This window comes from Ctenopharyngodon idella, chromosome 10 (genome assembly GCF_019924925.1).
Source record: "Ctenopharyngodon idella isolate HZGC_01 chromosome 10, HZGC01, whole genome shotgun sequence".
NCBI lineage: Eukaryota > Metazoa > Chordata > Actinopteri > Cypriniformes > Xenocyprididae > Ctenopharyngodon > Ctenopharyngodon idella.
This window is the reverse complement of record NC_067229.1, coordinates 28748341-28772747: the sequence shown is the minus strand read 5'-3', so window position 1 is coordinate 28772747 and position 24407 is coordinate 28748341. Positions and strand designations below refer to the sequence as shown.

The 24407-nt window shown below is 35.9% G+C and overlaps 2 protein-coding genes across 5 annotated transcripts in view; one reads left to right on the top strand and one right to left on the bottom strand.

Moving 5' to 3' along the window:
• ptbp3 (polypyrimidine tract binding protein 3) overlaps window positions 1-11970 on the bottom strand; it is a 74316-nt gene extending 62346 nt beyond the window's left edge. Inside the window, exon 1 of one of the 4 annotated variants that reach the window (XM_051907690.1) lies at window positions 11790-11970. Coding sequence is in view for 2 of the 4 variants with exons in the window: in XM_051907689.1 (XP_051763649.1) it covers window positions 11786-11797 (12 nt within the window). In the remaining 2 variants the exon portion in view is untranslated. Of the gene's footprint in view, window positions 1-11785 lie in introns of all 4 variants that reach the window. The other 3 variants (XM_051907692.1, XM_051907689.1, XM_051907693.1) reach the window with 3 other exon arrangements.
• Window positions 11971-14436: 2466 nt separating this feature from the next.
• hsdl2 (hydroxysteroid dehydrogenase like 2) lies at window positions 14437-24315 on the top strand. Its single transcript, XM_051908939.1, has 11 exons — window positions 14437-14629; window positions 16968-17131; window positions 19394-19492; window positions 19597-19711; window positions 19801-19904; window positions 20020-20118; window positions 21664-21858; window positions 22071-22142; window positions 22267-22407; window positions 23830-23958; window positions 24087-24315. Exons 1-11 carry the CDS (start codon window positions 14613-14615, stop codon window positions 24197-24199), a joined length of 1248 nt encoding a protein of 415 aa, XP_051764899.1. The 5' UTR covers window positions 14437-14612; the 3' UTR covers window positions 24200-24315.
• Window positions 24316-24407: the final 92 nt, after the last annotated feature.

The window sequence follows — 24407 nt, the reverse complement described above, 5'->3', positions numbered from 1 at the left end:
GTTTAATATAATGAATATTTTATGGTAAATATCCTCCTAATTTTTTTCTATATTTTATCTCCAATGATCTATTGACAAGGAGTATATTAAATGTATATTAGCAACTATGTTACTGTCATTGTCAACTATGTTTTGACTGATTTTTGACATTTTTAAAACTGTCAAAATTATCTTTAAAGCAGATTTATGATAAAAAATGTTTTTGTCCATAGTGACCGTGCTGAGAATTTTACACAAATATTTGCAAAAAAATACAATTCTTAGAAGTCTTTTAAAATAATCACTGTACATATAGACCAAAATATTTGAGTCACTTAAAGTGTAGCACTCTGTAACATAGTTGACATCCTCACCAAGGAAAACATTTTTTTTTTTTTTTGTAACTTCAAAATGGTGGCACTGATAAAATATATAAACTAAAACCAATAGTTGTTTTATTGAGAAAGCATATTGTTTTTACACTTTTTTGCTGATGAAATGTACCCTAAATTATGGAATGACTCAAGAGCATCCTTTAAAATATATTCTTTTGTATTCCACAGGTTCAGGAAATACAGGTTCAGGTGAATAAATGATGACAATTTTCATTTTTGACTACTGCTCTATTAAACAAACATATTCAGAAGCGTCTGTTTACTGATTTGTCAACATACTGAAGCACAGGAGCTGGTTTTGCATGCTGCCATTGTCCATGGTAACAAAATAAGGAACTCTCTGACAAAAACTATTGTTGCTTGTCTCCACATTATTTTTTTCTCCATCAATCATTGTAATGTGTGAGTGCAATCATCTATGTGAGACTAAAGACAACCTTTGAATGAACAAACTTAATTAAGTAGCATTTTCCACTGCACATAAACTGAATAGTAATGGGTCAATGGGTCATGATCAGCTGATGCAAATGTGTTACAATGTTCGCAACCAATTTACTTCCCCAATGTGACATGCTTCCAAGCAAAACAGCATATTAAATGAGAATAAAATCAGATTTAGTGCAGCACTTGATTTTATTCTTGATTGGATGGTTTAAAGTGGCCTCTATAAGTGGCCTTGATGACGTTGTTTTGGACTTAAAAAAAGTGATGAAAGATTATTAAGGTTAAATGGTTTCTTTGGCATAAAGTAGAATAACCAATGTATCATGCACAAAAAGAACAAAAATGATTTTGATGTCATGTTGACAATGATATGACATTTGAGATCAGCGAATAACATGACATGACAATACAAATTTCAAGAAAGTGCAGAGAATGACTCACATTGCGAATTCGCTCTTCATATCCTGCAGTGTACAGCAGGAAATGTACTATATGAAAATAAGGAAGCACAGTACACAGTCTCCTGTGACGCTTATCAAACTGGCCAGATCAACAGCACCATTATTAACCAGATCTGAGACAATTTCAGTGACGTTTGTGTTTGCAGTGCAAACTTGCCATCACAAAAAACCAACAGTAATAGTGATGCTTGCCTTATAGCAAACACTACTAAGTACAGTTTCATGAAGCCTTGAAAACATAATGCTTCTGGCGTTTATGGCAAGTACAAAACTCTTATTTGGAGGAAACACACCAGACCTCATGAAAATCATTCCCAAGCTTTTTGCCAAGATTACAGAGGCTCTTATTAAACAGTTCCTTTAGCTAAACATAAAAGACATTCTACTGACTTTTAGAAACACAAACATGGGCAAGCTCAAAAGGATGTGATCAAGTGCTGACAATTAACTGAACATTAGAAAGTACTGCTGGAAATGATTGATGATAAGAGCAAATACATGTCATACACTCTCTCTCAGATTAAACAGTGTCTTTTATAAAAGAAAGAAGTGGTGTAGTGTGTGTGGAAATGAGGCTAGTGTCCATATGGCAGACATGTGAGTGGGCGAAACATGTCGCCTTCCTACTGAAATATAGAAAACGTGGGTATATTTGAAATTCTGTACAGCTGAGATAGAATGGCACAGCATTTAAATCTGAACAGGTTGTAGGCGCTGAACATCTTTTCTATTTTAATTTATGAAAATGTAAACATATTTACTATAGACTCTAGGAGGCATTATAAGTAACAGCATTTAACATTTACAAGAGATTTTATAAAGCCTAAACTAACAATTACTGTCAAATTGTGTGAAGGTTGGTTATGTCTCCATGCAAGACAGAGAAAGATGTGTAATAGTACAAAGAAAATGGCAAACGTGACTGACATTCAAGGCAAAAAAAACAAAAAAAAAAAACACGCATAATGTCTCCTGCGACATTACAATAGGGTCAATGATAAATAAGAGTGTCCAAGATAAAGAAAAGGAAAAATCTTTATTAGTCATGTTGGTTTCAAGTTTTATACCATTTTCACAAAAAGTTGAAATTTAATGACTAAAAAATGTCATCTGGTGTAACCAAGTAAAATATATATTTTTCTTTCATCTTGAATACATGTAAGTGTACACATCGTAATCAATATTTTCAAAAAAGGTTTTGAAATATATTTTAGAAAATATTTCTTAAGGTTAAGGTATTTTGTACCAATATAATTAATTATTCTTAAATACCACATTTTTGGGGAGTCGCACCACATAACCTTGCTTTAGCACAAAAAGGTCAAATTTTCTGATTATTTTTAGAGACTTATTGGGAGAGGGGTGTTTATTCTCTAATGAGACATCAATTGTGGTTTTATGTTTTTTTTTCCTTTAATGTTTCTGCATGTTGGTTGCACCACATGACTTTGGAAGTTTTCAAATATTAATAAGCAGTTTTGTTTCAAATATGATTTTTTTTTTTTTTAAATCTCTGATTGATCGGCCACAGATCGGTATCGGGCAATAATCACATTCTATGACTCGACCAGAAGTCACTAAATTTGGCCAATCTCACGAACTGATCATAATTTGATGAGGTAAAACCGTAAAAAAGTTGCCCCCGATGTGCATGTAAACAGTATACAGATGAGGCTTTTGAGTCACGTTCTGCTTTGCAACTTTGTGAAACATTAGTAAACCATAATAAATTACACATCTTTATTTAGAGCAGATTGCCTCGATTCAAACAAGCCCCCACACGCACACGATAAGCAGATCCTCACGGAAAATCCTCACGGAGTGACGACATGCTGCTTGGCTAAAGCTATAGGACTTCCGGGATCCGATCACATCACGATCATGATGCAGTGTTTTCTATTGTTGTTTGAAAGTTCAACCAATAGAAACTGGATCTCGGGTATAGTGGGTAGGGACAATGTGTCGAGACCAATTGGACATTGTTTTACAGCTGGAGCGTGAATGGAACAAGTATGAGGTCTCCGGAACAAAAGTGGGCGTTTCTGAATTTGTGGGTGTTTTCAAAATGGTGGGTGTTTATATATCATGCAATGAAAATGATCCCCTTCACCCGACCCACACTCTTACGTGGGCAAATCAGGTAACGCTCTCAAAAACGCCCCTCTGTTTATGGCCTCGCCCATCAATCATTAATGTCCTGCAGAGACCTGTACTTGATTAGATCGGATTATTTGCTCAAATTGACAGGTCTTGATTTACCGTGCACCATAGAATAATAGTGCGTCGCTTTTTCTGGAGTTTTCTCAGCAGTGTTGTAACATAACAACCTCCAAACATTATCAAAATCTATTTTCTTCAAAACTGTAAAGGTTTTCTATCAAATGAGATCATGTACTTGCTGATACCTTGTTTTTACTACAGCAAGTAAGCCATTACTTTTAAGTATGCCACTTGAAATCACGTGAAATCATTAAAATGCCTTCAGGGTGTTTAAAGTGACAGCCAACAGAGAGCTTACATATCACTTATATAAAGCTTGAATGATCGGGATCAGTATCAGCCGATTATGACGACAAGAACTCGGTATCGGCTGCAAAAATCCTGATCAGAGCACCCCTAATTATTATATCAGGACAGTTGTATTACCCTGACATTTTGGACTTTATGTCCCCCACCCAAAAAAAAAAATTTAATTCAGAAATTACAAACATGCTTGTCACAGTAGAGGCATATAAGTAATAGCCTATATAAGAATTGCTTTTTTTGAAGAAGAAGAAGAAGAAGAAGAAACCTATAGATCTATCTAAACCCCCCAAAAAATGTGTATCATGTTTTTGACTTCAAAGACTAAACTTGATTTTTCAAAACATGCCCTCATGCTAGGGTGTTGTGAGGTTATTATGCAATTAATGGTTTGTTATCACCATTCTGCTAACTCAAGCAGCTTGAATACTCTAACCGCTTAATACAGGTAGCGAATACATATGCGCTGCTTTGATGTGCGGTGTAAAACAAGGTTTAGCAAGTACCACTTAAAAGACGATTCAAAAACACAGGTCAGCTTTATGATGTGCATTTCACATCACACTTAAAATAAATGTGCTATCACATCGCCATTTTCACATGCCGACAATAAAAATAGATCAGCTGCTTTCAGATAAATCTTCATAAGGTCTCAAAGCCCTGTGAGGCCAGCCATCACATGACAATGTTTTTCTCTGTTGTGCTCTAGGCCTTAATAAAATAAGACTTCTGTGGAGAAAAGATCATTCTCCATTCTTGTCTTGGATCTAGCGGTCCATTCCACCTCTTTAACCTGCTATTCTGACCTACATATAACAGCAAATTCTTTACGTTTAATAAATCAGCTTGCAATAAAAGCACTGAGATCAGTGCGTGACTTCCATGTCCAAAACAGTTTGATTACATGGACAAGGAGAAGCTGATCCCTGATAAGCACTCATTTCCTGCCATGCTATATGACTCGCAGGTGTAGATGCTGTTTTGAATAGCCTGCTCTCGTGTGTCATTGTATTAAACTCCCCCATTTAACTCATCCCACATGGTGAAGAATGATACCTCAAATCATCCGGCTTGTTGAGGAGAGGGGTGCTATTTCTAAGGGAACTGACTTATGATTTTTGCTTGGCAGACAATACATCAGGCACAAAAAAAAAAAAAATCTACCTGCACTGAATGAATGATCCTATTCATAGCTACTCACCAGAATATCATAGAGATGGAATATACTTTTGACTTGGATTAGTAAGAAAAATCCTAGCAACCACACAGAACACCTTAGCAACTGCGTAAAAACGCCCTGGAAATTACCCTAGTATTGTGCCAGTGACTTCAAAACTATACTGGACCCCATTAACTTAACCACTTGTTTAGTAAAGTGGATCTGAGAGCATTTTGCAATTCATTAGGGGTCCAAGAACCGAAGATTGAAGATTGTAGAGATACCCAACTTGGTGGGATGGTCAGAAATCCCACCCACTACTCAGCCGCAAACAAACACATCTATCTGACTATAATAAGGCAAAGTTTTTGCAGATATGGGCTAAAAGTTATCAAAAGAATATTGATATGTCAATGCTTTGCAAAGATATAAGCGAATTGATTGGTCTGGCGTTGCACATTGAAAAAAGATTACCTATCTGCCGAATGCAAAGTTCAAACTTAACGAAATTTGGCATACATAGACAACTGGACAGCCTGAGGAAACATGCCAATTGGGAATGTGCAAATGGTAACATTTTCAGCCAAATGCTAACATTTTCCTCAAATATCACTTAGTTAAACACAGCTTATATTAGCTTTCATCAGCTAATAACGTCAAATCTGAGTAGACGTTACGAAATTTAGTATATATGAAGGTGTGTTGTAGTGCCACCTCTAGATGTTTTTGTTAAAAATGGCTACAATAAAAATTGGTCTTTCCCCTGAAACCTAAATCAGTTGATCAAATCTGTATCTATTTCTACAAGAAAACCTTTTGCCATTTTGTGTTTTTTTTTTGTTTGTTTTTTAAAAAACTATTTTTTTGAATTCGTCCTAGATGTTTGTCTGATTACCATAAAAAACACACTTAAAAGTCCCATTTTATATTAGAAAATGCATAACATATAGAAAAATAATTGAATCATTGTATCGACTACATAGGCCTTTGATGGTTGGACCCTGATAATCGCTGCTTGCAGCTATATTTTATATTTATTGCTATTTCCCAATCAGGAGGTCTGTCACCTAGCTCCATAATTAAAAAAAGAGGCTCACCTCAAAGTATCAAAGATTTCAATGAGACAAGACCTTGAGATGAATGTGAAAGCCCTATAGCAATAGATAATATGAAGGGTATTCTGCTAAAAGGGAGTTTTTCCAGCCCTCACTCTGCAGGAAGTACGGAAGTACGGGCATAAAGCTCATGATGTAACTCACCACAATCTAGCAGGGGAACTTCCCCAACATCTCACATGAGTTTGTGGGACATCTCAGCTATCTCTCAGTTATTCCTGCTCCCCACACTTTGCCTAATTATCGCAGCTCAGGCTTATCAGGAGGATACTGACAGGATGAAACATTTCCTCCTGAAGACAACATTAGTCTAAAAGTGAAATGTCTTAGATGATTCACCCACATGAAGCAGCAAAGTGCCCATCACATGGTTTCCATTTTGGAGCAATTGTGATTGGGTTACAATGCATTATAATAAACTGCAGGAGCGATCATTTCTAATTCATGTGGGGCAGAAGTCTGGAATCTTTTTTTTTTTTTTGCAACAGTGAAAAAAATAGTGCATTATTTGGATTGTAAAGAATTGTTTTTCATACCAAAATCAAATGAAAAAATAAAGACATTTTATTTTGCATAAAGAAAATGACTGTAAAGCAAAAAGCTTGAACCAAAAATCACTGTTAATGTGAATAAAAAATAAAGATATATTATTTTAATTTAAAGTATCCATAGAGTCCATACATATTTGTTGTACTGAATTTGATTTTTAAAAAATCATTTAAAAAACAATATGATTTTTGTTACTGTATTATTTTGAGAATTAATCTTTTTGTTCAGGAAAAAATTGTCATGACATTAATGTGATAACGGTCCTAAAAAATTGGCTTCATTTTATTTATGCAAAATATAATTTTATGTATTTTTTCTTGATTTTAGGTTATGATGACCTGAACATTCTGAGATTCAGGTTTATTATAAGCAGATTAAAATATTAATTTAATAATTTATAATAAATGCCAAATCACATTTCCATGCTCAAAACCCACAAATATTAGTTTGTTTTGAGCACAATAAGCACACCTTTATGAACTAAGGGCATCGGTTCTGCTGACAACCGGTCAGGCCAGTTTACAGCCCAAAGGACATTTCTCAAGTACACTTCGGACATTACTTCAACAAGGTCGATTATTAGGTCAGAGGGTAAGCTTAAAGGTCATGCTTGTTTTTTTTGTTTGTTTTTTTGGAATGTGGATGCAGGTCAGACAGGAAAATGCTAATTTATTTCCGAATTAAATAATTTATTATCAAGTCTTAGGGCGTTTTCAGACCTGCAGATAATTTGTTTTGTTCCGAAACAGGGATTAAAATTGTTACAATGTTGTCTTCTTGGTATGGTTCACTTTCAGAAGGCAACGTTCCTAAAAGGACCAAAATTTGTTAATACAAGTCACATGCGAGTTAACTGTTGTCTCATACCGCTCATAGCGGTAATCCATCAGGATGGATAGACAATAGGTCCGCAGGTTTATTGTGGCTTTCTTTGTAGCTGCCATTATATTACTTTATTATTCTGAGCAGGAATCAAGGCTTTGTACCCATTTCTTGTACCCATTTCAGAGAAGAGCAATTAGGCACCTTTTTAAAATGAAAAGGCGCACTTCGTCTTTGCTCTAGGTTAATTGTCAGAGGCCTTAACAAAACAAACATTACTCCTTTTTTTACGCAACATACATAATTACCCATCATACATTGTGATACAGTCTGGTTCTTTGGGTCGGATTGCTTTCTCACCACAAGCAAACCACTCCAGAGTTTTCAAGTTGGCTGAGACCACCTCGGTCAGGCGATGTCACCACATTTTTTTCTTTTTTTGGTGCGAATCCAAGCTCGATTGCTGTGCTCATATAAAACTATAATGAACCAAACTAATGGAGAAAATGTGTTAGGTTCCAAAACAAGTACTCCAAATTAGACAGGTGTAAAAACACCCTTATTTGGCCAAGATACACAAACACAGGCCTCCACTGAAGCTCTGCTATCAGTATTGGGGGGTAATGCATTACAAGTAACAAAAGTTATGTAATCAGATTGGCAGAATGGCAAGTTTTTCAAGTAACTAATAAAGTAAAGCATTACTTTTAAATTTACGACAAAATATCTGATTTACATTTTCAAATAAGTAACGCAAGTTACTTTTTTTTACCCCCATTTATTGACTGACATCTCTTCTGTCCCCATGTTCGTAGAAATCATGAGTAAGATGTTGTGTGCGCTGTGTAAACATGACGCTTATTAATATAGTTCTAGACTAAATGTGAGCAGGAATTTACTCATCTCACTTGCACAAAACCAGACTCAATACTCCTCAAAATAAATAAAAAACAGTAAAATGCAAAGTCAGAATATTACACAAACCTGCAATAATATGTTAAATCACACAAATATATTTAATGTATTTAATCTCAGTTTATTAACAAATTTCTTTGCTGCTGACCTTTGATGATCAAGCAAAAATGAGATAAACATCACGTGTTTCATTTTTTGTTTTCATTGCTGAAGTTAGTGTTGAACTTTCTTCTCCCGCGTTCCTCTGCAATCCAGATTGGTCGAACAGCTGAAAGGTTTGTTTGAGCTGCGCCCTCTACTGTACAGGTGTGAATTTGCATTTCCTTCAGCCTGAGGCTTATTCATTTCACTTTTGGTGAGAAAGGCCCTTCAACATTTGCCAAAAATAGGAATTTTTTTGTTTTTTATTAAAAAACCCAGTCCAGATGAGACAAAGTAACGTAACACATTACTTTGCATAAAAAGTAACTAACACTTTTAAAATGAACTTTCTTCAACACTGTCTGCTATAGCACTAAAGCTTAAGTTCTGTGCTGCAATCAGTGTCGAAAGTAGAATTTTAGCAACTACCTTCCTTTTCCCCTTCTACTTCTGTTTTAAAATGTCAAAATGTTTATGAGTAGAGTTTAGAGCTGCATATACCCATCTAACTGCATGTCAAACATTTACCAAAAACTTCTTCATATTCCCCTGGTTTCACAGAAAAAGCTTAAGCTAGTCCTAGACTAAAATGCATGTTTGAACTGTTTTAACTGAAAGCAACTTGTACTGACATATCTTAAAATAAGTCAGTGCCATTGTTTTGTCTCAAGATGCACACCAGTAATGTTTTTTTCTAGTGTATGTTTATAAAAGTTACTTAAATATCCTAACTGAACTAAGACCTAATCCTGGCTTAGGCTCTGCCCTGTCCTGTTTAGAAACATTATTTGTAGGCTATATTCAATTTTTTTTTTTTAACAAAAACAAGCCCTCAAACAAATTAGGTTTGTCTAGCTGTGCTCTGTTCCATTGCATCACAGTATCAGGACTCAGCGTTACCAGACGCCTCTGTTATAATTAAAGTGACACAAACTGAACCCCTCAGTTCCGCCTCCATCCAGGTGGACAACTCAAGCTACCGCATTTATTAAAAGCCAATGAGAGACACAGAGGCAAAGTGAAAAATGGGTGTTCGGTCTTTCAGAAACAGATTGTAATCCCCACACTGGGGAGATGTGGGAGTTGTTTGATGGTGGAAATCCCCTGGGAGTGTGAAAAAGCGCAATTATCTAATGCTTTCGCTTCTGCAAAGCTGCAACTGTGCTTTATATGCATTACTAAGTATAGGCCTACTGTACTACAAAATTACCTGATAGGATCTTTACCAATGTGTGAACAATAACAAACACACTAAAAAGGTGTAATATGTTATAATGGGAAACTGCCACTGTTCTTGGTTAATGCTGAGGCACTTCAGCATTAACCAAACAAAACCATAACCAACTTGTGCATTGTTGAATAAATCCTATTTTACAAGCAATTCCTGGTTCATTAAACTGGATTGAATCCAAGCCTACGAATATGCCTGCTTCCATACAATATTGCAGGTGTATGTGAGTTGAGCAGTATGTCCGAATTCATAGTATTCATAAAACAGTAGATGAAAAGTACCCGGATGACCTACTACTCCTGGTGAGATTCTGAAGTGTGTATCCAATGAACACTTAGCTATCCCATGAGGCCACGGGAGAGGAGTTGTGAATGGCAGTGAAGCGATGCAACTGACACTGTTGGTCAAATGACAATGACAACATATGACAAATGTAGTACGAAATTTCTCCCTACACCCTTATAGAATGCACTATTTAAGGGGACAGCCATTCGTACTGATGTCCGAAACTATAGTAAACATTAACACTCGTTCAATCCCATAATGCAACATATTCAGAAGATGGTATTCACAGCACTTACGCACTTAGTGTGCGAATTTTGCTCACTCATTCAATGCACTATATTAGTGGAGTAATGTAGGGAATAGTGAATATTTGTATATAGGTGTAGTCAGGGGCGATTTATTAGGATACAACAACCCAAATCTTTCTATTCATTTACGAGTCGAGAATCGGTGATTGTGTTTGACTGTTGTTCTGATGTTACAGAAATATTACAAATAAAATGTACTGAAAATATGTTTATGCCAATTTTATCAACATGCATTCGAGTTGGTTTGAGTAAATAAAACATGCAAAAACAACACCAGAGAGATGTAAGCAAATTTTACAGTTTTGCTTATTGTAAATGCACATTATACGAATGTATCGAATTACTTCAATAATAAAACCGTAATAAGCAACACTGTATGTGACTACATGATTATAAAGCGTGAAATATGTCAGGGAAAGAGTCCGCGTGACGAACAGAATCGCTGAATAGGTTTTTAAAACTGACTTTTCAAAAAAAAAAAAAAACGATTCGGGAAAATGAGTCAGAGAGGACAAGCAAAGCAACAATAAGTGAGTAAAATATAATCTGAGCACCACTCAATCCCCCGCCCACAGTTTTGCCCACGCACATGAATGTAAACAATGACAGTTAATCACAATATACAACACCACACATATAGAACGCGCAAATTAAACCATAAATAAAACGCTATAGCTATCTGTGCTGTAAACGCGCGACTGTGTACAATGGAAGCTGTTTGTCGACGCGCTGGCTGTGCAAAAGTGGCTAAACATAATATCGCGATATAAAGATGAACAACGCGTTATTCCTTGACAATCCTCAGATAAAATCCACTTGAGAGCGTCGGTGGATGAAAGCAGGAGCGCTTAGAGCGCCAGGAAACACTGTTTTCAGACAGATTCGCTTCAGAAACGCCCCTTCATGGCTTTAAAATGGCAGCAGCACATGAGGAGCTCTTATTTCCTTAATTCTTACCACTTCATGAATCAGTTTACCTCGAGTTCATGTAGTGTATATAGAATAGCAAGGTCTGAACGCAAACGAGGAATGATTGTATAACAAAACCTACAAGCAAAACGCCATTTAATTCTAAACAAGCTTACTTCCTTATATCTTAACTTTGATCATGGTATATTCACAATGCTATACGCCCATATTTGCATCTCAACAACATCAACCGATTAATATCAATGTTTAACCCATAAGCGACAAGTGCATCATGATTTTAATAAAACCCCATAAAAAGCGAAAGTAAAAGAATGACACTTAATATTTCCACTGCATTTGCATTTCAAAAGAAAACAAGCACCCTAAGGTTAAATCTCCAGCAGTTTACACGTTTTCTCCCTCCCCCACTTTTCTTCCCATGCCATTTCTGACGTGCCATTATTATCATTACATACAATAAAGCAAACACTTCAATACATGAACAACTCAACAAGCGCGTAATAGGAAAATAAGACACTGTAAACTCACATACCCATCCATCGCACAGAGCAAAACAGAGGCGAGGTGAAATAACAATGCAAGCACAGGAAAATGAAGAAACGGGTGCTGCTGTTACTACAGTTCGACTCCCCAACACAAATTCACTCTCTCAAGCACAAAGGCACGCACACACTTCCTGCTCCTGACGTGAACACACACACACACACATACACACACACACATACATGCATGTACAGACGCTTCTCTGTACAAAATGGCCTCCCCCTTTCAGCAGACACACCTTTGAAGAACCTCGTAATATAATTGTTGTTGTTGGACGTTTTGTTGAAAACACCAATATAGAGTTCGTTATTGCGCGCGACAACAAGTTCCGTGCGTTCACTATATTCAAGCGCAGCGCGTGGTTTGGGATAATTTGATGATGGTATCAGCACTAGGAGCTCTATAATCTTGATCCTGGGATATAATTATTAATTAAAGCAGGGGGTTAATATATATATATATATATATATATATATATATATATATATATATATATATACACTCATATTTTAAGATCCATTTATACATTAAAAAGATGTTAGAAATGTTTAAAATATTACATGGAAAATATTTACGTATCTTTATCACCTTTTCTACCCACCATTAGTGTACTGTAACATGTAAAAACCTTAATAGAAACATAAAATATAACTGTCATTAATCTAATGATTACAGACCAGTCTTTAGAAAACAGAATAAAATGATAATGTATGTAAATTTAATTATATCCATTTAATGGTTTATTTATAATTAAATATTATAATAATTTGGTTTTTAATTTCATTTATTTGCATATTTAAATTTTTTACATTTTTCTCAGACCCCCTAGCACCCACTTACCAGGGCCCCAGTTTGAAAACCCCTGAATTAAGGTAATGGAGTTGATACATTCATTCTGCTCTCCGGCTGTAAGTGTCTTCCTAAAATGAGCTCCTTATGAACCATACAAAGCATTCTTGTGCATTGAATTATTAATTCATTAATGTCACCCAATTAAGCAGTTGTTTTTAAATAATGACTATTTTTATAGGCATAGCACATCAAGACAGCAGTAAAGATCTTATCCTCTCAGTACCTGAAGCATGTAAGAACTTGTTACACTTGTTGGACCGGCTGAACTGCAGTCTTGTGCTCACATGAAATGTGTGTGTCACAAAAAGTACTGTGTAATCGCACATTCATAGCCTACATGTAAACTATTCCAGTGCAGTGAGAATTTGAATCAGCTGCCTGAAATTGTAATACAGACCGTATAGTTCACACCAGGGATTTTTAAACTGGGGTCCCCGGGGACCGCAAGGGAGTGCTAGGGTGTGTGTGGATAACATAAGAGAAAAAGAACACATAAATCCTAAATACGCAATAAAAATAAGATTAAATTAACTATATTTGATTCAAATATTATATAGATTAACATAAATTGATTTAAATAAATAAATAAAATGTATTTAAATATATACAGCCATAAATAAATTGATTAAAATAAGTATCACAGTATTAATGGGGTGTTTATACATGTAATCATATAGCTGCCTTTTAAATTTTAGGATAGGGGTCCCTTGCACGAGGAGAGTCATATTTGGGGGTCTGTGGCCTATAATAGACTGAAAACCCCTGGTTTATATATTTTATATATCTATATTATTTATACTGCTTTATGTGCTTGACTGAGAGACGGTGGAGGTCATCGTGAGGTGTTTACATTACGATCTTGAAACAATTGCATGTTGTCATTGTAACATTATTGCCAAAACAAGGAGTATTTTTTAATGATTAATCATGATAGATGACAAACACGATACAGGAGTTGAGGCAATCCATTGGAATGAACAAAAAATACACAAGAAAACAAAAATGCAAAATCAGGTAAATAATTTAATTAAGTAGGCCTCTTATGTACACATATTATTGCAACAACGTCTATTCGGGTGACGTTTAAACGTCCGTAGTCTCTCCAACACACTAGAGGGCGCTACAGAATAAGCTGGCAATGTTATACAGAGAATGAGAAAGAGCTCTCTGGATGTAATTTGGGTGGAGCTAGAAGGTCCAACCACACCCTAACCCTACCCATAACTCTACTCCTCCACCCATTAGATCAACAAAGGTGGAGCTGGACTAGGTGAAGCTCAACCCAAAACGTCCAGAGAGGTGGAGCTGGACATCATTTGGCACTGCAGTGGGCACCACGTCTATGTGTACTTTGCACAGAGTTTGCAGAAATAGATCGTGTATTATTATTATTAAATTATTATTTTTATATTTATTATTTATAAACATTAACTATTACATCATTGTTATTATTAATTTTCATATTCATAAAACGAAATGGTATTTTTCATTTTACATGACGTAAATAAAACGTAATTATAATAGAAAGTATTCCTCCAAACTCTGACGCATATTAGAAACACCTTTATTATAATCTTAACTGAAGTTCATATTTACATATGTAAACAAAATAGGCAGTATGTTAACGCTACAAGAGACACTTTGACTAATCGTCTGCATTAAGAAAGTATGTTGCATTATTTATCATTTTTGTGACTTACTCCTTTTTGATATTCTTTCTTTTTCATTCTTCAATGTTTTTTGTTTGCTGATTATTTCAACTTTTATGGCATAATTTGCATGTTCCTTTAAAAACAGTAGCGCGTTTATGACTCTACCGGAAGTGGAGTGAATTATGTCGCAGTGGAATCTGTAACTAGAGTAAAGGGCAGTTCACAGCCTTCTTTTTCATTTAGAGGTCCTTGGTTTAATATTACACACATAACTCTGTTCCCAGCTCAGACATCATACACGAGTCAGAATGCTGCAGAACACTGGGTGAGTTTCACTCTCATTCTTGCTAAAGCCGTGTGTTGTTGCACAATTCTGCGTTTCAATACATCAAGTTGTTGTTGACGACTAGTACCGGTATTACAATATTTCTTATATACGTATCGAATTATATTAGTTGTGTTGTTGTGAATGACATAAGAGGGCTGGACTGTTTTGTCAAAACTTTGCAGCCAGAATACACAGCCAATTTCACTGCAATATGTTGAAATTGATTTGGCATTTCATCAGTTTTTAGAAACTGTTTCTCGTTACATATTTATAGTATTTTTCTAAACTTGAATAATTTGACCTTTACCCTACTATCCTATGCGCAGGAATCAAGGAATGCCAACACAAATACAGCTCTGATTCGTGATACACTGACAAAACGGACTACAAGAATGCAAAAAAAAAAAAAATGTGATATAAAAAGTGGCACAAATACAAGGGTTTGTGGCACTTTTTTGTATAATTATATATATATAAAAAATATAATACACACACACACACACACACACACACACACACACAACCCCAAATCAGAAAAAGTTGGGACAGTATGGAAAACACAAAAAAAGAAAGTAGTGATTTCTAAATTTACTTTGACTTGTATTTCATTGCAGACAATACAACAGCACATTATTTAATGTGTTCCTCATTTTTGTTTGTTTTTTTCCAAAAAAACAAAATTCTTATTTTGGTTCTTGCAACACATTTCAAAAAAAGTTGGAACAGTAAAGCATTTACCACTTTGTAATGTTGCCATTCCTTTTCACAACACTTAAAAGACGTTTAGGGACTGAAGACACCAAGTGATGAAGTGTTTCAGGTGTAATTTTGTCCCATTCTTGCTGCAAACAAGTCTTAAGGTGGGCAACAGTACAGGGTCTTCGTTGCCGCATTTTGCGCTTCAAAATGCGCCACACATTCTCTATTGGAGACAGGTCGGGACTGCAGGCAGGCCAGTCAAGTACCTGTATCCTCTTCCTCCGCAGCCAGGACTTTTTAATGTGTGCAGAATGTGGTTTTGCATTATCTTGTTGAAATATGCATGGACGTCCCTGGAAAAGATGTCTTCTTGAAGGCAGGATATTGTGCTTCAAAATCTCTATATACTTTTCAGCATTAATGGTGCCATCACAGAAGTGCAAGTTACCTTTGCCAAGGGCACTGACACAACCCCATACCATGACAGACCCTGGCTTTTCGACTTGTTGCTGGTAACAGTCTGGATGATCCTTTTCTTTGGTCCGGAGCACACGGCGTCCATTTCTCCCCAAAAATACCTGAAATACTGATTCATCTGACCACAGTACACTTTTCCACTGTGTGATGGTCCATCCCAGATGCCTCCGAGCCCAGAGAAGTCGACGGCACTTCTGGACACGGTTAAAACTGTACTGTGCCAAAAGGAAGCCCTATGTTAACTGGCATTTGTGGATGTAACTACGTATTGTGGTACTTGACAAAGGTTTGCCAAAGTAGTCCTGAGCCCATGTGGTGATATCGCTTATAGATGAATGATGATTCTTGATGCAGTGCCGCCTGAGGGATCGGAGATCATGGTTGTTCAGCTTAGGCTTGCGCCCTTGTCCTTTACGCACTGAAATTCCTCCACATTCCTTGAATCCTTTAATTATGTTATGCACTGTTGAAGGTGAAATAAGCAAATGTCTTCCTATCTTTCTTTGAGGAACATTGTTTTTAAACATTTCAATAATTTTCTCACGTATTTGTTGGCAAACTGGCGATCCTCGGCCCATCTTTGCTCCTAAAGGACTAGACCTTTCTTGGATGCTGCTTTTGACCCAAATCATAATTACAATCACCTGTTGACATCACCTGTTTCAAATCACATCATTATTTAACCAATTTACCTGATTACTAGCCCTAAATTGCTCCTGTCCCAACCTTTTTTGGAATGTGTTGCAGGTCTGAATGACAGGAAAGGATGTATATTTATAAATGAAATTAAGCTGACCAGACAAAACATGAAATATTTTGTGTTCACATTGTCTGCAATGAAATACAAGTCAAAGTAAATTTAGAAATCACTACTTTCTTTTTTTATTTGTGTTTTCCATACTGTCCCAACTTTTTCTGATTTGGGGTTGTATATATGTATATATATATATATATATATATATATATATATATGTGTGTGTATGTGTGTATATATATATATATATATATATATATATATATATAAATGTGTGTTTGTGTGTGTATGTATATATCGACATATATATCTCTGATTAGTTAGGCAAAACATATCTATTACTGTTTGCATAGTGCATTGATTATGAAATGATCAGATTATTATATGATTATGCATTTATTTTAGGAAGCTGGCTGGATGTACGGTCTTCATTACCGGAGCGAGCCGAGGTATTGGCAAGGCCATTGCTCTCAAAGCTGCGAGGGACGGTGCCAATGTGGTCATCGCTGCCAAAACCGCTGATCCGCACCCCAAACTGCCGGGCACCATCTACACAGCTGCAGCAGAGAGTGAGCACAGCACTCCGTTACTCTTACATACATTTAGGGTACGTTTACACGACAACATTGTACTAAAAACGTAAAAGTTTTTCCTTTGCGTTTTTGAAAAGATTTTCGTACAGATGACAACATTGTCAAAACGATTCCCGTTCACACGGATCCATGAAAACGAATAAAAACTCTCTATTATTTATGCTGCCAGGCCAGTAGTTGGCGATGTCACTTTGTAAAGAAACACTACACGCATATAGACTGAAGATGTAATATGCACCGTTTTCACAAATTCTTGTTTGTGTATTTTACACAGAGATGATAACGGTATCGTTTTCAAAAACTTGCACTTTGAAACCTGTTTTCAAAAGTTTGCATTTTCAGGCCCCCACAACGCCCAACGCCATTGTCTTGTAAATTAACGGCCAAAACGCATTTCAAAATGTCCACTTTTAGTTGAAAACCATGTCGTGTAAACGCCCCCTTAGAGATAAATACTACAGAATGGAAGTTTGACAAGTTTTTTTTAATCCATAACTGGTGTATTTAACGTTTCAACACAGCTCTGAGATTGTTTAGTTTTTAAAAATAGTGTTTTATAGCCGAATTGGGCCAACAGCGGTGGTTTCAGCAGTGAGCGCCCACTCCCATGATGCATTGTGAATGATGTGATCATTGTATTTTTTGTTGTTCATATAGATATGTTCACATTTGGATATAGGCTGTCGTGCAATTGATTGGTATCAACAGGCCTTAACTGTGCCAAGAAAATATTCCAGGCATCATCACACCACTGCCACAAGCCTGGACTGTTGTCACAAGGCCATGGATTCATGGTGCTGATTGGGGCTTTGATTAATGGGCCTTTGGCAGTTGGTTCTACCAACCAAACATCACTTGAATGAAACAGCCTATTAATGATTTGTTGTTGTAAAAACAGTAATATTGTGAAATATTAGTACAATTTAAAATAACGGTTTTCTATTTGAATATATATTTTAAAATGTAATTTATTCCTGTGATCGAAGCTGAATTTTCAGCATCATTACTCCAGTCTTCAGTGTCACATGATCCTTGAGAAATCAATTCTAATATGCTGATTTGATGCTCTAGAAACATTTATGATTATCAATGTTGAAAACAGTTGTGCTGCTTAAATTTTTTGTGCTTGGTATTTCTCCTGCTCTTTGTCTAGAAAGAAAATCCCTCATCACTAAATGAAAGCTTAAAATGAAGGCCTGATTATTTCAGGGGCCTTGTCAAAAGTCCATTGTTTTTGAATTTCTGTGTTACTTTTGTTATATTTTCACACTTAAAACAATTATTTGGTTATCCTCTTGTACCACTGTCCTCTTTTGTGCTAAGAAATAAGTCTCTTGACAGTTCTGTCCCAAGTGGTTCCATTGTTGTCAGCATTAAGTCTGAGAATGATTCAATGGGCTATATAACACTTTTATTTGTCAAGAAATTACTTCTCTTTAAATGTTGATCAAACATTGCCTTAAACTTAAATTTTTTATTTCATTTTATTTAGTAACTTTTAGGAGGGTGTACTCATTTTTGCTACACAACATTTTATCACCTTGATAAGAAAATCTTATTTTCCTGAATAATTTTGACATGCTCATTTATGCTGTGCACTGTATGACATATATATGACATATACATGACACACACACACACACACACACACACACATATATATATATATATATGTGTGTGTGTGTGTGTGTGTGTATAATATTGTTTTATATTTAAAAATCAATGCTAAAACTAGTAGTTTAATTAATAAATAGCAATTAATAGTATTGTACAATTTTGTAAGTTCTATTTAACCACTCTTCCACTAATGATTTACCCATTATTTTTATTAAAACTCATAATCTTTAATCAAAAATGTTATCCTCCTCTCCCCCTCGAAACGGTGTCTGTTCTCTTAACAACATGTCTTAGCGGAGAGTGGAACTATATATCCTCCACAACCAACTGCAAACTGGAATTCAGATCTGCCTCCATTTAGTTAGTAATGCCCAACTTCCTACGATCCAATCAATTTGAGGAAGAAATCCAGTCTCGCACTACATTTTTCTCATGCGTCACAATAGGGAAGAAGAGACAACTTCCATTTCATGCCGACTTAAAGTTTATTACATCATTCTCAATGGTTTGTGGGATGAGTATTTCATTCCCCCTTAAAAGAGGGTAAATAAATAGTACTTCTAGTTTTTGTTACTAAGTTTTATGTGATAAGACCATGACCAGATAATGTCTGTGTGATAGTTGAAGCTGCAGGAGGGAAAGCACTGCCATGTATCGTAGATGTCCGTGATGAGAATCAGATCAATCAAGCCGTGGAACAAGCCGTAGAGAAATTTGGAGGTGAGTTACAGCATCTGAAATGTCTATTCTTCTTAGACGGTGCACATTTTTAGCCCTCAGGTGTGTTTTAATTTGTTTTTCATTTCTGATGGTTCTGATGACAGGGATTGACATATTGGTCAACAATGCCAGTGCCATCAATTTATCAGGAACTCTGGAGACTCCAATGAAGAAAGTCGACCTTATGCTGGGCATCAATCTCAGGGGAACGTACCTGACGTGAGTAGAAGCATGACGTTTTGAGATTCACAGCTTTGAGATTACAGCATAACTTGTTTTGAACACTTAATATTCTGTTTTCATTACAGGTCTAAATTGTGTATTCCACATCTTCTGAAGAGCAAAAACCCTCACATACTTAACCTCAGCCCACCTCTCAACCTCAATCCCATCTGGTTCAAAAACCACACAGGTGAGAGGAAGAGCGTTCTCACATTCTGTGCTCAAGGACTTCAAATTTAAACTACCACTGAACATTTACGTGACAAGTAATGCCACTGATCTTGTTTTCGGTTATGTCTGTGTAGCGTATACCATGGCAAAGTATGGCATGTCCATGTGTGTACTTGGAATGGCTGAAGAGTTCAGGGGATCTATTGCCGTTAATGCCTTATGGCCCAAGACAGGTAATGGGTTTCATTCTTCAGTCATTAAATAATTAAATTAGGAGATCATTAATGTATGAGTAGATATGCTGGCTCTGTCTTTTTTAATGTGTATCTACTGAACTCCTACAAGGGAAAGTCGTGGTTGAATAGTAAAAGGATAGTTCACCCAAAAATGAAAATTCTGTCATTTACTCATGCTCATGTTTTTCCAAATCCATATGACTTTGTCATCTTCAAAACACAAATGAAGATATTTTTAATGAAAGCAGAGTGATGTTTGTACCTCTATTGAAAGTCCATGCAGCCAAAACTTTGACTCTTCAAAAAGGTCCTAAAGAAATTGCTGCGTCCCAGTTCGCCTACTTATACTATGTCCTAAAAGTATGTACCGTACATACTTTTGAGTGTGTAGCAGAATAGTAGGCAAGCTTTGGGACATACTACTTCATCATAATAGCGTCTTTAACAGACAGCTCTGTCGCTTAGTCACATGCATCCTGTCACCGTTTAAACTCCCTTCTTAATCATCTTGTCAGTTAAAATCCTCATCCAATGTGCAATGGGTTGTGGGCAAAATTAGCCGTTAGAGTGTGCACAGTTCTGCACTTCGGATTCTAACCGGAAAAAGTAGACCATCTGGGTATCTTTGGAATACTTATTTCAACATGCTATGATTTGGGACACATTAAGTCTAATTTTGAATACTATTTAAGATAAATAATATGTGAATTTAGACACAGCAATTGTAATAGTAATCCAATTGCTTTATATAATAAACAGATTTAATTGAGGCTTTTATTCACATACAAACATTGATCAACATAGAATTTATCAAATATGGTCAGCAGAATATAATATGCTTTTAAATATGCTTGATTGACATGTGAGACCCAATCGAGTTTGCCTCGCGTGTCGCACAAGCATGTTTGAGCTTCCTAAAAACCATTAAGAGGTTTTCTCGCATGGTCAAACAGTCATATGGACCACTTTTATGATACTTTTATTATGTTTTTGTGCTTTTTTTTAAAGCTTGAAACCTCCACTATCCACTCGTCACTTGTTAAAAATATTTTTTCACATTTCACTGCTGTTTCATGTTGACTTGTATTAACAGGGCCTAATTGATATGATACTGTAAATGTCTGCAATTACTTAAAAAAAAAATATATATAGAATTTTTAAAATATCCATTTACATGATTTTAACATGACCCATGGTTTGTTTTGCTTCTGAGCTAAATCCACATGACAGTGTTTCAGCAATGGTGAATTGTGTCTTTTTATAGATATGAGTGTATTTGTGTTGTATTATGCAAAGGAACAATAGGAAACAGATGTAGAATAGAAAGAACAGAATAGATCTAGTTCTTTTTTTTTAAACAAACAAACAAAAGAATAGATGTTCTGTGAAATCAGCCATGAAAATGGCGCACACATACCTTTGTTTCAAAGTCGCATGCTAAACCTTTTATTGATATTCAATATGTATTGTGAATTGTAATTGAATATTAGTCAAAATCGACAGTGATAACTGAATTGCTCTTTATGCATCATCAACCTTCAGCCATCCAGACGGCTGCCATGGACATGTTGGGTGGTTCTAAGATCGGTAAACAGTGCAGGAAGGTGGAGATCATGGCTGATGCAGCCTACGCCATCTTGAAAAAACCCTCCAGCTTCACAGGACAGTTTGTTATCGATGAAGACATTCTCAGAAAGGAGGGCATTAAGGACTTTGATATATATGCTGTTGAGCCAGGTTGGTAAATGTTAAAATGTTTTTCTATTCCATCATTATGAATATGTGTAATTTTTGTTTGTACAAAAGTTCTTTTAAAGGCCTTTCTAGAATATTTTAGACCTTGTATACAATAACATGACAGTTATGGCATATTACAGGAAACTTTGAATGTCGACATGGCACATAAAATATGTCTTTTTTTCCTTTCTTTTTTTTTTTTTTTTTTTTAGGTCATCCATTGCTTCCTGACTTTTTCTTGGATCAACAGCCAGAGGATCTAGCCAAGCAAATGGAGGAGCATGGTGAGTTATGAGGCATAACCAACACATTTCATACGTTTTTGTTCTACTTGGTGATTGACTTCCATTCTCAAGCGTACTTCAGCAGACTACTCAGTTAGTGCCGATATTTGAACTCTCTCTTCAGGTGCCACTCCAGTTTTCAAAAGTGGAAAAGCAGATTCCATGGCCACAGGACCTATTTCTGACATGTTCAACTTAATCAGAGGAATTCTCAATCCAGATATAGTGAAAACCACACAAGGAGTGTACAGATTTGATTTATCAGGTAGTTATGATATCACATTTAAACCATTTGAAGTTTTGTGGCTTTTAGTCTGTTAGCTTTCTTCAAACTCTGTTCAATTTTTTTTTTCCACTAAATAATAAACAATAGGCTTTGGTAAATTATAATAATCCCATAAAAAGTCATAATTATCACATAAATCAGAATTGACATAATTTGTAATTTTGACACAAAAAGTCAAAATTAGATACAGATTTTGAGTTAAACTTATGAGATGTTGTCATAATTAAGAGATGAAATGTCAAAATCATTGCTGACTTAGAAGTCACTTCAGAAAGCCTTTATTAACCCCCTGGAGCCATATAGATTATATTTATGATAGATGAATACATTTTTGGGGGGCTTCAAAACACACCCCCAGTTCACTACTATTATAAAGCTTGGTAGAGCCAGGATATTTTTAAATATATCTCCGATTGTGTTCGTCTGAAAGAAGATAATCATATACACCTAGGATGGCTTGAGGGTGAGTAAATCATGGGATCATTTTCATTTTTGGGTGAACTATCCCTTTAATAACGCTTTTTAATGTTTTTTGAAACACTAAGACTTTTTCACTACTTTTCAGATTTGATTTGGTTCTAATTCAGGTGGTACTGGTAGGTTTCTGCAGGAAATTCGAGCATGCCGCCGTTCATCTTTGCATCATTACGTTACATAAAGAACGAGTCCCAGCTAGTAGGCTATATAATGTGAGGATGCTGTAGGTGACGGATCATTTATAGGCTTTTCTCACAGCAGCTGGAATAATTAAACTTATCATTTTGATGGCAGATTGACTACAAACTGTGATTCTGAACTACAGTATCCACCAGTGAGGTGACTGACAGCCACACATTCTCCTCAAAACATTAGAGTAATTCGTGCTGAGGAGCCGTGCCAACGCACAACCCATGAAAAGATGATAATTCCGCAAATAACTGCAATTGCAGGTTTCGAACAGAGATGACGACAAAGAGGCAAAACTTTTCATAATTAGTCCCATATAGGGTCATCGGTTTTGGTTACGACTTTTTTTTTTTTTTTTTTAATTATGATTTACCCAATCATGACACCCCCCCCCCCATGTGCTGGAAAAGGGCTTCCATAAAAGGGATATGTAGCTGCAGATATACACTAAAATGTACAATATTTCAGTTCTTTTCTGGAAAATGCAACAAAAATATTGAAAATATCATCTTAGACTCACAGGTGTATATAAATTTTGTACAATTAAAGCTTGATTCATGGCTGTGATATTAACTAAAGGCTACTGGCTATTGAAAAAGAGACAAGCCGCATATGTCCTGCTCCAACTTACTGTTTTAATAGGAAATACATCAACTGCACTCGTGAATCCATTTCATGGGGCCTTTAACGTTACATCTGTGCTGTATTAACAAAGTTTACTGGCTGGATTGACAGGCGAGCATGCTGGAGTCTGGTACATTGATCTGAAGAATGATGCAGGAAGTGCCGGCAGTGGGGAACCACCTGTCAAAGCTGACGTCGTCATGTCGCTGGACAGTGAAGACTTTGTCAAGATGTTCGCAGGTATAAAATGTGTTGGTGCACTTCACACACTACTGACACAACTGGATCATAGAGGGTGTTTTGAAACTGAATAAAGATTCAAATTAATAAATCGAAGCACTGATGAAAACCATGTTCTTTATCAATAGGGAAATTAAAGCCGACCATGGCCTTCATGTCTGGAAAGCTGAAGGTTAAGGGTGACATGGGCCTTGCCATCAAATTGGAGAAGATGATGGCCATGATGAAGTCTAAGCTGTGATATGATCACTCAGTCTGCTGCCTTACATGATGTACATGATATCTTTTCTATATCACTGTTTTCATTAAACCATTTGTTCGGCTGATACTAATTTTAATAAATGTAATAAATTGTTATTGAATCATCATTTTAAAAAGCAGAATTAAAAGTCTCTTACAAAAATTACTACGATAACCATTTCCACCAACATACCATAATAACTATAGGT

Bases quoted from the DNA above. Each gene is read 5' to 3' on its own strand.
- hsdl2 (XM_051908939.1), top strand. The intron at 17,132-19,393 runs GTGAGCACAGCA...TCTGTGTGATAG, and splicing joins CTACACAGCTGCAGCAGAGA to TTGAAGCTGCAGGAGGGAAA. The intron at 22,143-22,266 runs GTGAGTTATGAG...CTCTCTCTTCAG, and splicing joins CAAGCAAATGGAGGAGCATG to GTGCCACTCCAGTTTTCAAA.